A 12357-nucleotide genomic window follows, 5' to 3' on the forward strand; every position below is an offset into this window, starting at 1 on the left:
AGTGAGCACAATAGCAAATATAAACTGCACATATGTTATGAACCACAACAGATGCCCACGACTGCAAGCCTTCCAATGAGCCCTCACGACACTCACACAAAGTCACAAGTTTGAAAGTAAATGGAATATTTCATATCTTACAGTTGTAGTGCAATATGAGTCTGTTATCTTTAAAAGACAACCAATGTGTCACTTGCATGTAAGGGTCTCTGTCAGGTTTTTGTAAGGTTTATTGTTAATTCAGTAATGACAAAAATAAACCTCAAGAGCTGAATTGCAGCTTGTTTCTACCCTGTTAGAAGCACGAGTTTCTTAAAATAAAATGTGGCTGTCCCTGACTGGCAGAGTTTTCAAGTGTGTGCAGCGACAAGCTGCAACACAAGACAGTGGCGCCTCCTAGTGGAGCACATAGTAATGATCAGATTAAATCACATCTCCCTCTTTAGTTGATTCCCAACAGCAAAGTAAGCATGGGAAACTGTTGTATACAATCCCAAAAGAAAATATCATTGTGATTTAACGTTCAACTAAATTCTAATGTATATCATTAGCAAAGTGGTTTTGTCTGACCCCAGTTACTACCAGAAAGACACCGCATTACATTAATTATTCGATTACATTTATCTAACACTTTCCCACCGTGTCATCTTTTCATCAAGGTGGACCCCAAACATTTGAATGATGTAACCCTTTCCAGTGCTTTGTCCTACAGCTTCAGGCAGACATTTACCATCTTCCTTTTTCCCCCAAAAACCAGTGACTTTGATTCCTCCACAGAAATGTTCACACCCCACTGGCTTCCCCATTCCATAATACTAGTCAATGCCTTTTGCAACTTATTCAAAACAGACATCCCAGACCCCGCCCCTACATTTATAACAATATCATTGACCATCACATTAAACAGAACTGGACTCATTACACTCCCTTGGGGCGTGCCATTATCAATACTACTTGAGATAAAGTGCTGCCTACTCTGACTTGAACCACTACTAGTCTTGTAAAAATACCCTAATCCAATTTAAAGTGCCTCGAATGCCTGCATCATACAGTTTAATGATCAGCCCCTCCCTCCACAGCATGTCATAGGCCTTCTCAATATCCAAGAACACAGCAACAAGAACCTCTTTACATGCATATGCTTTTATAAAGTCACAGTCGAGAGATAATACTGACTGGCTTTAGGAAGGGGAGGAGCACCATGCATTCTGACGGGACAAACCGAGAACTGGTTTGTCCCGTCAGAATGGCTTCTTCTACAACTTATAGACAAGTCTTTCTGTCACCATCCTCTCCATGATCTTACACTACAACTCCATCATTTTCTAACACTAGAACAGATCTTGTCGAAGTTTAGTCTATAACAGACTGCGAGAGGCGAGGATCGTTCAAGGTTTTTATTTGATGCACACAGGTAAAACAGTAGCACGTTGTTCGTCTTGCAACTGGGCTCCTCAGGTTAACTGTGTTTTATAAAGCTGTTGCTTGGGTGTGATAAAAATGGCATGACGTCAGCTTTAAGATTGTTTGTACCAGTTCACAGACAATCAGAAAGTACACAGAAAGGGCATCGTGACCCATATGCAGTAAGAACATTGTGACCCATATGCTAAATAGGACACAGAAATATAATATAAATGTATGAATTATTTTTTGTCAATATTCACAATTCCCCCTTTTGATCACATCCACATGTGATCACACTAAAGAGGTGCCAGACGCAACCTCACAAAATAATAGAACGTAAACCCCCCCAAAAACGTATTAAATGTTTAAAAAATCAAATTAAATCATTATACAATTCAGCAAATCCATAAAAGAAAACACTTAATAAAAATAACACATCGTAGACATAAAACGGCGTGAGACAATCTTCAATTAAAGTAGAAATTAGATTTGTCAGATTCAGGATAAAGTGTAGGAGTCATGTCATTATCAGAGTCGGATTCATGTTTGGCAGAGTAATAGTCAGGGTACTGTCTGACATTGGCTTCTCTTCTGTGTCCTGATGACGTGCTCATTTATTGTAAGAAATGAACATTAGCAGGTGTTTGATATGAAAACACATGCATCTGATAAGACTAAGGCTTTTCAACAGTGTGGATTCTCATGTGTCTTATTAAGTTGCTTGAGTCTGAAAATGCCTTCGTACAAACATCACAGCTGTAAGGTTTCTCTCCAGTGTGGATTCTCATGTGTTTTATCAAGCTGCCTGGGTCTGAAAATGCCTTCTCACAATCATTACAGCTGTAAGGTTTCTCTCCAGTGTGGACTCTCATGTGTGATATTAAGCCGCTTGACCTTGAAAATGCCTTCTTACAAACATCACAGCTGTAAGGTTTCTCTCCAGTGTGGTTTCTCATGTGTAATATTAAGCTGCTTGAGTTTGAAAATGCCTTCTCACAAAAATCACAACTGAAAGGTTTATCTCCAGTGTGGTTTCTCATGTGTAATATTAAGCTGCTTGACTGGGAAAATGCCTTCTCACAAACATCACAGCTGTAAGGTTTTTCTCCAGTGTGGATTCTCATGTGTAATATTAAGCTTCTTGAGTGTGAAAATGCCTTCTCACAAACATCACAGCTGTAAGGTTTCTCTCCAGTGTGGATTCTCATGTGTGATATTAAGTTGCTTGATACTGAAAACGCCTTCTCACAAACATCACAGCTGAATGGTCTTTCTCCAGTATGGATTCTGGAGTGGGTCTTGAGATCACTTGCTGTAAAAAAACTGTTTCCACACTGGTCACACTCATATGGTTTTTCACCTGTGTGGGTTCGGTAGTGACGCGAGAGCTCATGTGATGTTTTAAAAGCCTTTTCACACTGGTCACACTTAAAAGGTTTCTCTCCAGTGTGGATTTGCATGTGTTTTATTAAGCTGCTTAACTGGGAAAATACATTCTCACAAACATCACAGCTGTAAGGTTTTTCTCCAGTGTGAACTCTCATGTGTGATAATAACTTGCTTGACTGGGAAAATACCTTCTCACAAACATCACAGCTGTAAGGTTTCTCTCCAGAGTGGATTCTGGTGTGGGTCTTGAGAGTACCTGCTTGAGAAAAACTGTTTCCACACTGGTCACACTCGTATGGCTTTTCTCCTGTGTGAGTTCTGTAGTGTTTCTTGAGTGCAGAGGCAGACCTCCATGTCTTTCCACACTGGTCACAGGTGAACCCCATTCTTCCGATGGACTTTTAGATCTGCCATGAACACAGAAAAAGAAGACAAAGTGATTATAGTCTTAAATAAAGAACTAATACTCATGTCAGTTCCTTATCACTGTTGAGAGTGGTGTTGTTACGGAAAAAATAAAAGTCATTTTCACAAGCTTCAGTGAGTTATGAAATGAACAGGACTTTACTGTTTCTATAAGAATGTGGACAGTGTAACAGGCTCTGGCTATGGGTGAGGAGCGACAGTATCAAACCAGTCTGACCCAGAGCTCTGTCATTTAAAAACATGTTAAATTCAACATTTTGGCAAAGGATTTGGCAAAAAGATGTAGCAACATCAATGATGTAGTGTTTGTTCATCTGTTACTGTGGCAAACAGAACATGCCAGCTATTACTGCAGCTTCCAATTATTTCAGTGAAATATCTTTGCCAAGTTCTACATAAAATGAGGTTGTACATGTTCAACTTCTCTCTGTAAATCTCATTTTGAACCTGGAGCTTTGACTTTCTCCATTTCCGTTGGGCCCCGCGGCACCCCCTCTGTCACCAGGACCAGCCGGTGGTTTGGGAAAAACAGAACACACAGAAATGATCAAACAGAGCAGCATCGACCACATTGACATTTGAAATATTTACCCCCTTTGTGATTATGAGAGCTTGAGTGTGCCCTCTGCTGTGGGTGGGGCCACTCAAATGCTGAGTTAGACTGAAGGTTTCCAAGGACATTATTAAGCTCTTTAGCTTTTCTGTCACAAATATTATCAACATGCACATTAAAATCACCTGTAATAACCAAACCATCAAAGTCTGTGCATACAAGTGAAACATCTCAGCAAAATCAACAACAAAACTGGGCAGCTCTGGCTCCACCATCTTCTTTTATCGTGGGAATAGCGCCAGCACTCAAATTTAACTTAGTTGTAATTCCACCTAAGCCCCCAGAAGGCAATGGAGGGTGCTCATTGGCGCATGTCGCTAAAAAGGTTTTACTTCCGCATTACTTCTTGAATAGGGTCTAGCTCTCCTTCCACCATTGTGACGACATCGCCATGAAGCTTTGTCGTCGGGAGCGAGCACGCCGACAACAGTCTATAAATATATATGTATGATGTTGTAAAGGTCTGATATTTAAGAGAATTATAAAGAAGTGTTAAGATAAAAAGTCCGGTTTAATTGACAACAAATTACATTTGCTCATTTAGAGGTGTAATAACGTCGCCCTCATCATTTTCTGTAGTTTTTGGTCTGGGTATTTATTTTGTTAATAACTTTTCAGTTATTAATTTACATAAAATAATTTGGCCAATATGCAGATTTTTTTTTTTATCAAATGAGAAGAAATATAAAACATAAATTCTGTTACATAATGGAGTTAAACAATATCTAATTGTATTCAGTTTCTTTGTGTCGTTTTTGTATCATGTCCATCTTTAATAAATACAAAACACATTTCTTTATTAATGTATTTAATAAGAATAATGAACATGCATTAACTTGTTGAATAAATGTAAATCTGTTTATATCTACAAATGTAATTTGATCTGCAGTCCTAATTTAACAATACAATACAACATACAAAAGATTAATATAACAAGGAAATGATCACAATTCGGGATTGATTTTAGCCACAGTTTAAATTTAATTTAAAATTTAAAGGTGGTATGGATGATTTTTTTCAGCAAATTTTGTATCATATTTCCTCGTGGCGTGGATAAATCATTTGTCCTGCCACGTATCAATCATAACACGTTTCCGCGTGCCTAAGCGCATGGATCTATCATAATATAGTTCCCTCAGTGTACGGGGCAAAATGAAGACGGAGAAAGACAGTTCGAGCTGACGCAGAAGTGGACAGAAATCTACGGGAGACGAGCGATGCGATCCGTTAATAAACAAACGCACGTGTGTGTTGTATCGGTCCGCACGGGGGAGTGCGCATGCGCACTTCTGCCTGCGTTCTCAAATCGCCGAAAAATCATCCATACCGCCTTTAATTTGAGTTTGAATATATCAGTATTAAACAAGACTTTGTTTCCATGGCTGCACAGTCTTCTGGTGAAAAGGACTTTAGTAAACTGCACCGTTCTGCTCCATCATTTGACTGAGAGATAAACAGAACATGTCACAGCATTAGATCATACAAGTAATAAAACATACACTTCAAATGTTTGTCCTGAAGCTGCTTGAAACCTGCTTTACAGACACATGTGACACAGCAAATGGCTCTTTTGTAGAACAATTATTCTTTAGTTTTTTTGGTCATAACAAAACTAACAGACATTTTATAAATTCAAAGTACTGATTCTACACAATTTACTTTTAGTCGAGGCACAAGTTATTATTAAAGTATCTTTTGCTTAGGAGTCGTCAGGAGTTTACTTGAGAGAACTCAGTGACCTGTAGAGCTCTGGACAGCACAGACACCAAACTCACCGGTCAGGACGGTCAGCTCTGCTCTGGACGGCTGCTTAACTCTGGAGAAGATGAGAAAGATAATCATTAGAACATCGATATATTATGTACAATTAAGAGAAAAACTGGAATATGTTAGACACATTTACATTTCGCTCTGTAACACAAAAGTTCCTCTTTTCACAGTCATTTTTAAAGCTAGTAACAAAAGTTGTTTACTTATGAGTTTAAACCTTAACTAAAAACTAAGTTAGAAAATAACTGACATGTTTTCATGAAATTCATATAGAAAACAAGCTTGTGCTTTGCTGTTTAAACACAGCACACAGTGTTCTTGCTGAGGGCTTTTGGCATGGCGGCCCGTCATGCTGTCGCCAGGACACACCATGCTCAAAATATGATGCCATGCAGCGGCTGGCCCCCGCCATGCTGAAAAGATCCTGCCATGCTGAAAAGATCCCACCAGGTATTAAGATAACCGTGCGCGCTGCCTGGGCATTTTAGTGTGCTGCAGCGCTCGCTCACGCATTCGGGTGCCGCGGGCGAGGAGTGCCGCTCCGCGGGCCCTCTGCTCCTCGCCCGCGGCACCCAAATGCGCGAGCGAACAACACCCGAATGCGCAAGCGAACAACACCACGTGTTGTTCGTTCACGCCGCCTGCCGCGGCCACGAGCAGTGGCCGAGCTCGTACTTGTTGCTAGCTCCGCCTACCCCGCCGCCATCCTCAAACCACAGCCCAGCAAGAACACTGGCAAACTTCATTATTAAATTGGTAATAAAACCTCAAATGTAATCTCTGCCCCTGTGAGTACACGACTATCACTTTTAAACATTTTACATTTATATATGTAAGATATTATCCATTTCAGCAGGTTATATTTGAATTATTGGTAGTTTTTGATTGCACATAATACAAAAATCACTTTATTTCCCCATTCTTTCTCTAGTTTTCCTTAGTCAGTGTTAAACTTAACCTTTTGTCGCATAGAACATTTTGTAGGGAGAAATAATGAGTTATTTATTTGGAGAAGGCATGTGCCATCACAATTTGTCATTCCAAATGCATCTTTTTGTGTAGCTAAATGTTAGCTACGATTGTTAACTGTACAATCGTTGATTTACACTTCATATTGAATGATGTGTGAAAACGTGAGGAATGACATACAAACACTAAACTTACGTGTATGGCTTGTCTCGTCTTGTCACTTTCTTCAGCTTGTGTTCAGTTTTCGTCCCTCACGTGGTCTTCTGAGGCTCGTTTGAGGATTGCGTGCGCGCTCGATGCGTGTACACTGCTCACCGCCAGTCAAAGAGTGAAATTCCTTCCATTTTATTTTTAGACTAAAAAAATTTAGCATTTTCTGTAATTTCAGAGGCTGAACTCTTAAAATGGCCTGATCAAAAGGCTGCATTCTGCAAAGTGGCCACTACTCAATTTGGAGCCAGAAGCAGAGTACCCTATCCAGATAATATAATAGATCCATGGTTCCACCCCACAAGTTCTAAGGTTCACAAGGCTCTGGATCTTTACTCCAGCGCAGCGGACCGGGCTCTCCCCGCCTGCACTCCCCTGACCTTAGACAAACAGATGATCCGACTCTGTGATTCCCTTTACAATGGCAGCACGTTGGTTCTACCTCACGGAATACTCTACACTCTTCAAAATCACATTCATACTTTCCACAGCTTGCACATCTCTTTTCCTTCTACACACCGTCACAACATGGCCATATTCTTGGCAAACGAAACGGAATCTTTTCCGAGAGTTCACCTCTAAATGTCAGGCAGATTGTTGTCCTGCTTAGTTCCATCCACAAAACGCTTCATACGTCGAACTCCACAAACACCATCAACATTGAGGAACTCATGTTCATTAAACGAGAGTGGAACTCTGCTGACGACGCCCTTCATCCTCGTAACTACATCCAGTTCAAAGCATCTAAATCTCTCCAAAGCCAGTCCTTTTGCCTGCTGTATCTTTGTTTTACACTTTATTATGACCATTCCTTTCCTTGTTCTCCTGATGAAATGTAGGTCTCCTATATCCTCACCCACAATCTTGACAACCTCGTGTGGCTCATTAAAAACTCCCTCAATCAAATCAGTTTCCACCACACCGACCGTAAATTCTCCTTCTCCTCTACTTGCTTCACTCAAACTTTGCTTCTTTTCTCTCTAGTTTAGTAAATTTCGCTCTCGTCACTGTCCGACTCCATTTCCGCCTCCATCGCGTCGCTGCTCGCTCCTCGGTCTGGAGAGCGGAGAAGGTTTGGACGTGGTTCAAGTCAAACTATTTCACCAAAAAACGCAGAAAAACACACGCCGCGACTCGTTCTTTTCCCTCCCCCGTGTGACTCATCTGGGCATCCTTCCACGCTTCCATCGTCCCCAGAGTTTGACTTTCATTTGCTTTGTTAGCCGACTAGCTAACGTCACACACAAGTTAAAACGTTGTCCTAAACGCTGGATTTAAGTGAATGAAACACATTCCTGTACAAATATAATGTCATTCTTCACTTACCTTTGGCTGTGTCGAGTTGGAGCCGTTGTAGGTCTTGGATTTAATCAGACAAATCGATGAAGCCGAGAGAGTCCAGCGGCAGACGCCGTGTGGCGGGGTCAGCACTAGATCATACACTCATAACTCACGGAAGTGACGAATTTCAATACGGAAGTTAACAACCAGGAGTTCGATGTAAAATAACAATTGAATCCCCAATGATTCTGAGTTTGATATTGATGTTTACCCGAGATTAATTACATTACGAGACTGAGTAGATTAATATTCACTTTTTTCCCCACAACTAGACCAGGCAACAACAGACAGTTTCAAGTGTAGTCGAGACCAAGTAGATTAGTGTTGGCTAATAAAAGTAAAATGAACCAAGATGATGTACTTTAAAAAAGACCGACATAATTATATAGGTCCTAATGCTTTTTACCCAGTCATATCCAGCAGGCATAATAGATTAGGCCTACTTCATGTTACAGTCATTGAACAATGCTCTCCTGTGTTTATTGTTATAAAATCACCATTCATTGAGAAAAGTGAGGAGGCTCTTGGTTACACAGACGATTTGCCAACATTTGTGATTTGTCTAGGGTCTTAATGAATAATCTAAAATGGTAGATTATCAAGGCACAATTTAAAATCGTAACTAATGAGAACTGAAGTTACATATACATACATTGGAGCTTTATATGTTTTCTTCATGATGTCTGCCTACACGGCTCGTGTACTTATGTTTCCTCTTACCATAAGCGGCTTCAAGGATGGATCCAAACTTTTGCGTGGGTTTTGGTACTCCAGCCTTCTTTGGATGATGGTGTCTCACAGTGATCAGTTCACTTAAGATACAGATGCGGTAGCCAGTGAGGTAGGTTGAGTTAAGCCATTCATTCTGACGTTCCACTCTATGTATATTGTATTGAACCTTCAGAACTTCTGCACTGCACTCTGTGACTCCGCGCTCTTTTTTAGAGACCCATTCTGTCCATGCTTTCTTGTGATGAAAGTTGCACATGAGAACTTTAGTTTCTGCAAAATATCAGATAATTTAAGGTAAGGTAAGAACAACATACAATCTGGATGCCTACTTTCCCAGGAAAACAGGCCTCGAGTGCCCTTATTTCTGCCGGGCTCTAATCAACCATGATGTTAACAGGTTGCCAGTCTTTGCTGTTTTCTTTTATAATCTTCAGGGCTTCGGTAATGGACTCTATACCTTCATTCTGTGTAATGAACACTGCAGCCACATAATACCATATATTTGTTGGACCGCCCCTATTTATCGCCTTCACCAGCTCTTTCAAGGAGAAAACAAATGAATAGGATCAGAAATATCCATGTTTGTTTCAAGTTTGTACGGATGATTATCTAACATTGTGTTCCTCCTACTGATCCCTACATCCCCCAAGTTTGCTCCACTGTGGACGAGCTGAAAAGCTCTGGCTGAAAGACCTGCCTTCTGCCTATCAGTGACTGCTACAACTCCATCACTTTCCAACAGCGGAACAGATCTTAAGCGTTTAATCCCTGACATTTGTCTTACAGCTGACCATATTACATGAACAGAGGTTTCCGCACCCAGCTTACCACAGTATTTCCTCCAACATACTTTCTTTGCACTCTTAATAATAACTCTCCTTGCAACAGCTCTTAGCCTCTTATATTCTACTGCATTATGCTCAATTGGCTGCCTCCTTAGTCTCTTATATGCTTTATTCCTCTTCCTAATTGCCTCGCTACACTCCTTGTTCCACCATGGCACACATACCTTTTCTTTTGGGCCTTTCCTTTCTGGAATTTATAACTGAACATTACGTGCAATCATTTTCACACAACTGTAATTCCACTCATCTACTGCACCTTCATTAACCTTATCTAGGTCTTTGCAACAAATTCATCCCATTTAGCTCGACTAAACTCCGTCACATCCGGTGAGAAAATAAAACAAATAAACAAACTCTGCACAGAGGAAAATATAAAACAATTATATTTTAAATTATACCTAGATCTTATTTGTTAAATACAAATCAGAGTAAAGCTGGTGTTGGAGGATGGTCTGATTGACACGAGTTTGAGCATTTGTTGGCTTTTGACAATATTTTTAAAACGTCACTGAAATATATAGATGTAGTATTATTATGTTGATTAGTTTTAGGATATTTGTTTAGTTGTGGGATTGGAGAACAAACTGACTTCTTTCCAGAATGATTGATTTAAGCCTCCCGGTTGAGGTCTATTCCAAGGTACTGGAGAGGAGAATCCGACCGATAGTCGAATCTCGGATTCAGGAGGAGCAGAGTGGTTTTGGTCCCGGTCGTGGAACACTGGACCAGCTCTATACTCTCCATCGGGTGCTCGAGGGTTCATGGGAGTTTGCCCAACCGGTCCACATGTGCTTTGTGGACCTGGAGAAGGCTTTCGACCGTGTCCCTCGGGGTGTTCTTTTGGGGGTGCTCCGGGAGTACGGGGTCGGGGGCCCTTGCTTAGGGCTGTCCGGTCCTTGTATGACCGGAGCAGGAGCTGTGTTTGCATTGCCGGCAGTAAGTCAGACCTGTTCCCAGTGCATGTTGGACTCCGCCAGGGCTGCCCTTTGTCACAGGTACTGTTCATAGTTTTTATGGACATAATTTCTAGGCGCAGTCAAGGTTTGAAGGGTGTCTGGTTTGGGCACCACATCTCATCTCCGCTGTTTGCAGACGATGTTGTCCTGATGGCTCCATCAAACCCGGACGTGCAGCATGCACTGTGACGGTTTGCAGAAGAGTGTGAATCGTCTGGGATGAGAATCAGCACCTCCAAATCCAAGGCCATGGTTCTCAACCGGAAAAAGGTGGCTTGTCCTCTTCAGGTGGGTGGGGAGTCCTTGCCCCAAGTGGAGGAGTTCAAGTATCTCGGGGTCTTGTTCACGAGTGAGGGAAGGATGGAGCATGAGATTGACAGTTGGATTGGTGCAGCGGCTGCAGTGATGCAGTCGCTGCATCGGACTGTTGTGGTAAAGAAGGAGCTGAGTCGAAAGGCAAAACTCTCGATTCACCGGTCGGTCTACGTTCCTGCCCTCACCTATGGTCATGAGCTTTGGGTGATGACCAAAAGGGCAAGATCGCGGATACAAGCGGTGGAAATGAGTTTCCTCCGCCGGGTGGCTGAGCGCTCCCTTAGAGATAGGGTGAGGAGCTCAGTCACACGAGAGGAGCTCGAAGTAGAGCCGCCGCTCCTCCACGTCGAGAGGAGCCAGCTGAGTTGGCCTCCCAGGGGAGGTGTTTCGGGCATGTCCCACCGCAAAGAGGCCCCGGGGAAGACCCAGGACACGCTGGAGAGACTATGTCTCTCAGCTGGCCTAGGAACGCCACGGAATCCCCCCGGAGGAGTTGGAGGAAGTGTCTGGGGGAAAGGAAGTCTGGGAGTCCCTGCACAGACTGCTGCACCCGCGACCCGGCCCCGGATAAGCGGGAGAAAAAAAGATAAGATAAGACAAGATATTCCTTTATTGTCCCACATGGGGAAATTTCATTGGTGCAACGCAGGTAGATACAGAGGCAGATACAGAAGAAAAGAAAAGATCACTTATAGGAAGTCTGAAAAACACTTTCAGTAGAAGATCTATAAACAAAAACTCCCATAGACAAATAAATAAATACATAAATACCATTGCATGTGATCACGACAGTAATTGCACATGAATATGTGTCACGACAGCACATATATTGCACATGAATTTCACAGTAATTGCACATGAATCACAACAGTAATTGCACATATGACGGAATTGCACATGGTTAGGTCAGTATTGCGAGTGTTCAGAACTAACAGTGTTTGTTATAAAGTCTGACAGCAGCAGGAAGGAAAGACCTACGAAACCTCTCCCTCCCACAGCGAGAGTGGATCAGTCTCTCACTGAAGCTGCTCTCCAGAGCGGACAGAGTGTCCTGCAGGGAGTGACACTCATGGTCCAGCATAGATGTGAATCTAGCCAGGACCCTTCTGTCTCCCACCTCCTGCACCGAGTCCAGAGCGCAGGCCAGGACAGAGCTGGACTTCTTGATGACTTTGTCCAGTCTCTTCCTCTCCCTCTCTGTGATGCTGTTGCTCCAGCAGGCCACACCTACAGGAGCTGATGCCACCACAGAGGCGTAGAAGGTCTTCAGGAGTGGCCCTGTCACTCCAAAAGACCTGAGTTTCCTCAGGAGGTAGAGCCGACTCTGGCTCTTCCTGTACAGTGCGTCTGTGTTATGAGTCCAGTCCAGTTTGTGGTTCAGATG

The 12357-nt window shown here is 42.3% G+C and overlaps 2 protein-coding genes across 2 annotated transcripts in view; both read right to left on the reverse strand.

The window, feature by feature from the left end:
- Positions 1-12357, reverse strand: part of LOC140368450 (uncharacterized) — a 109401-nt gene that overhangs the window by 78090 nt on the left and 18954 nt on the right. The window lies entirely within an intron of this gene.
- LOC140366860 (uncharacterized) overlaps positions 1420-12357 on the reverse strand; it is a 195683-nt gene continuing 184745 nt past the window's right edge. Inside the window, exons 5-7 of the mRNA XM_072453046.1 lie at positions 8846-8937; positions 8111-8214; positions 1420-3197 (exon numbers count right to left, since the gene is read on the reverse strand). Of these exons, the coding sequence (XP_072309147.1) occupies positions 2082-3197; positions 8111-8214; positions 8846-8937 (1312 nt within the window). The 3' untranslated portion in view covers positions 1420-2081. The remainder of the gene's footprint in view (positions 3198-8110; positions 8215-8845; positions 8938-12357) is intronic.

The sequence above is a fragment of the Eucyclogobius newberryi genome, unplaced genomic scaffold (assembly GCF_026437365.1).
Source record: "Eucyclogobius newberryi isolate DKJ021-1_F unplaced genomic scaffold, fEucNew1.0.hap1 SCAF_2, whole genome shotgun sequence".
NCBI lineage: Eukaryota > Metazoa > Chordata > Actinopteri > Gobiiformes > Gobiidae > Eucyclogobius > Eucyclogobius newberryi.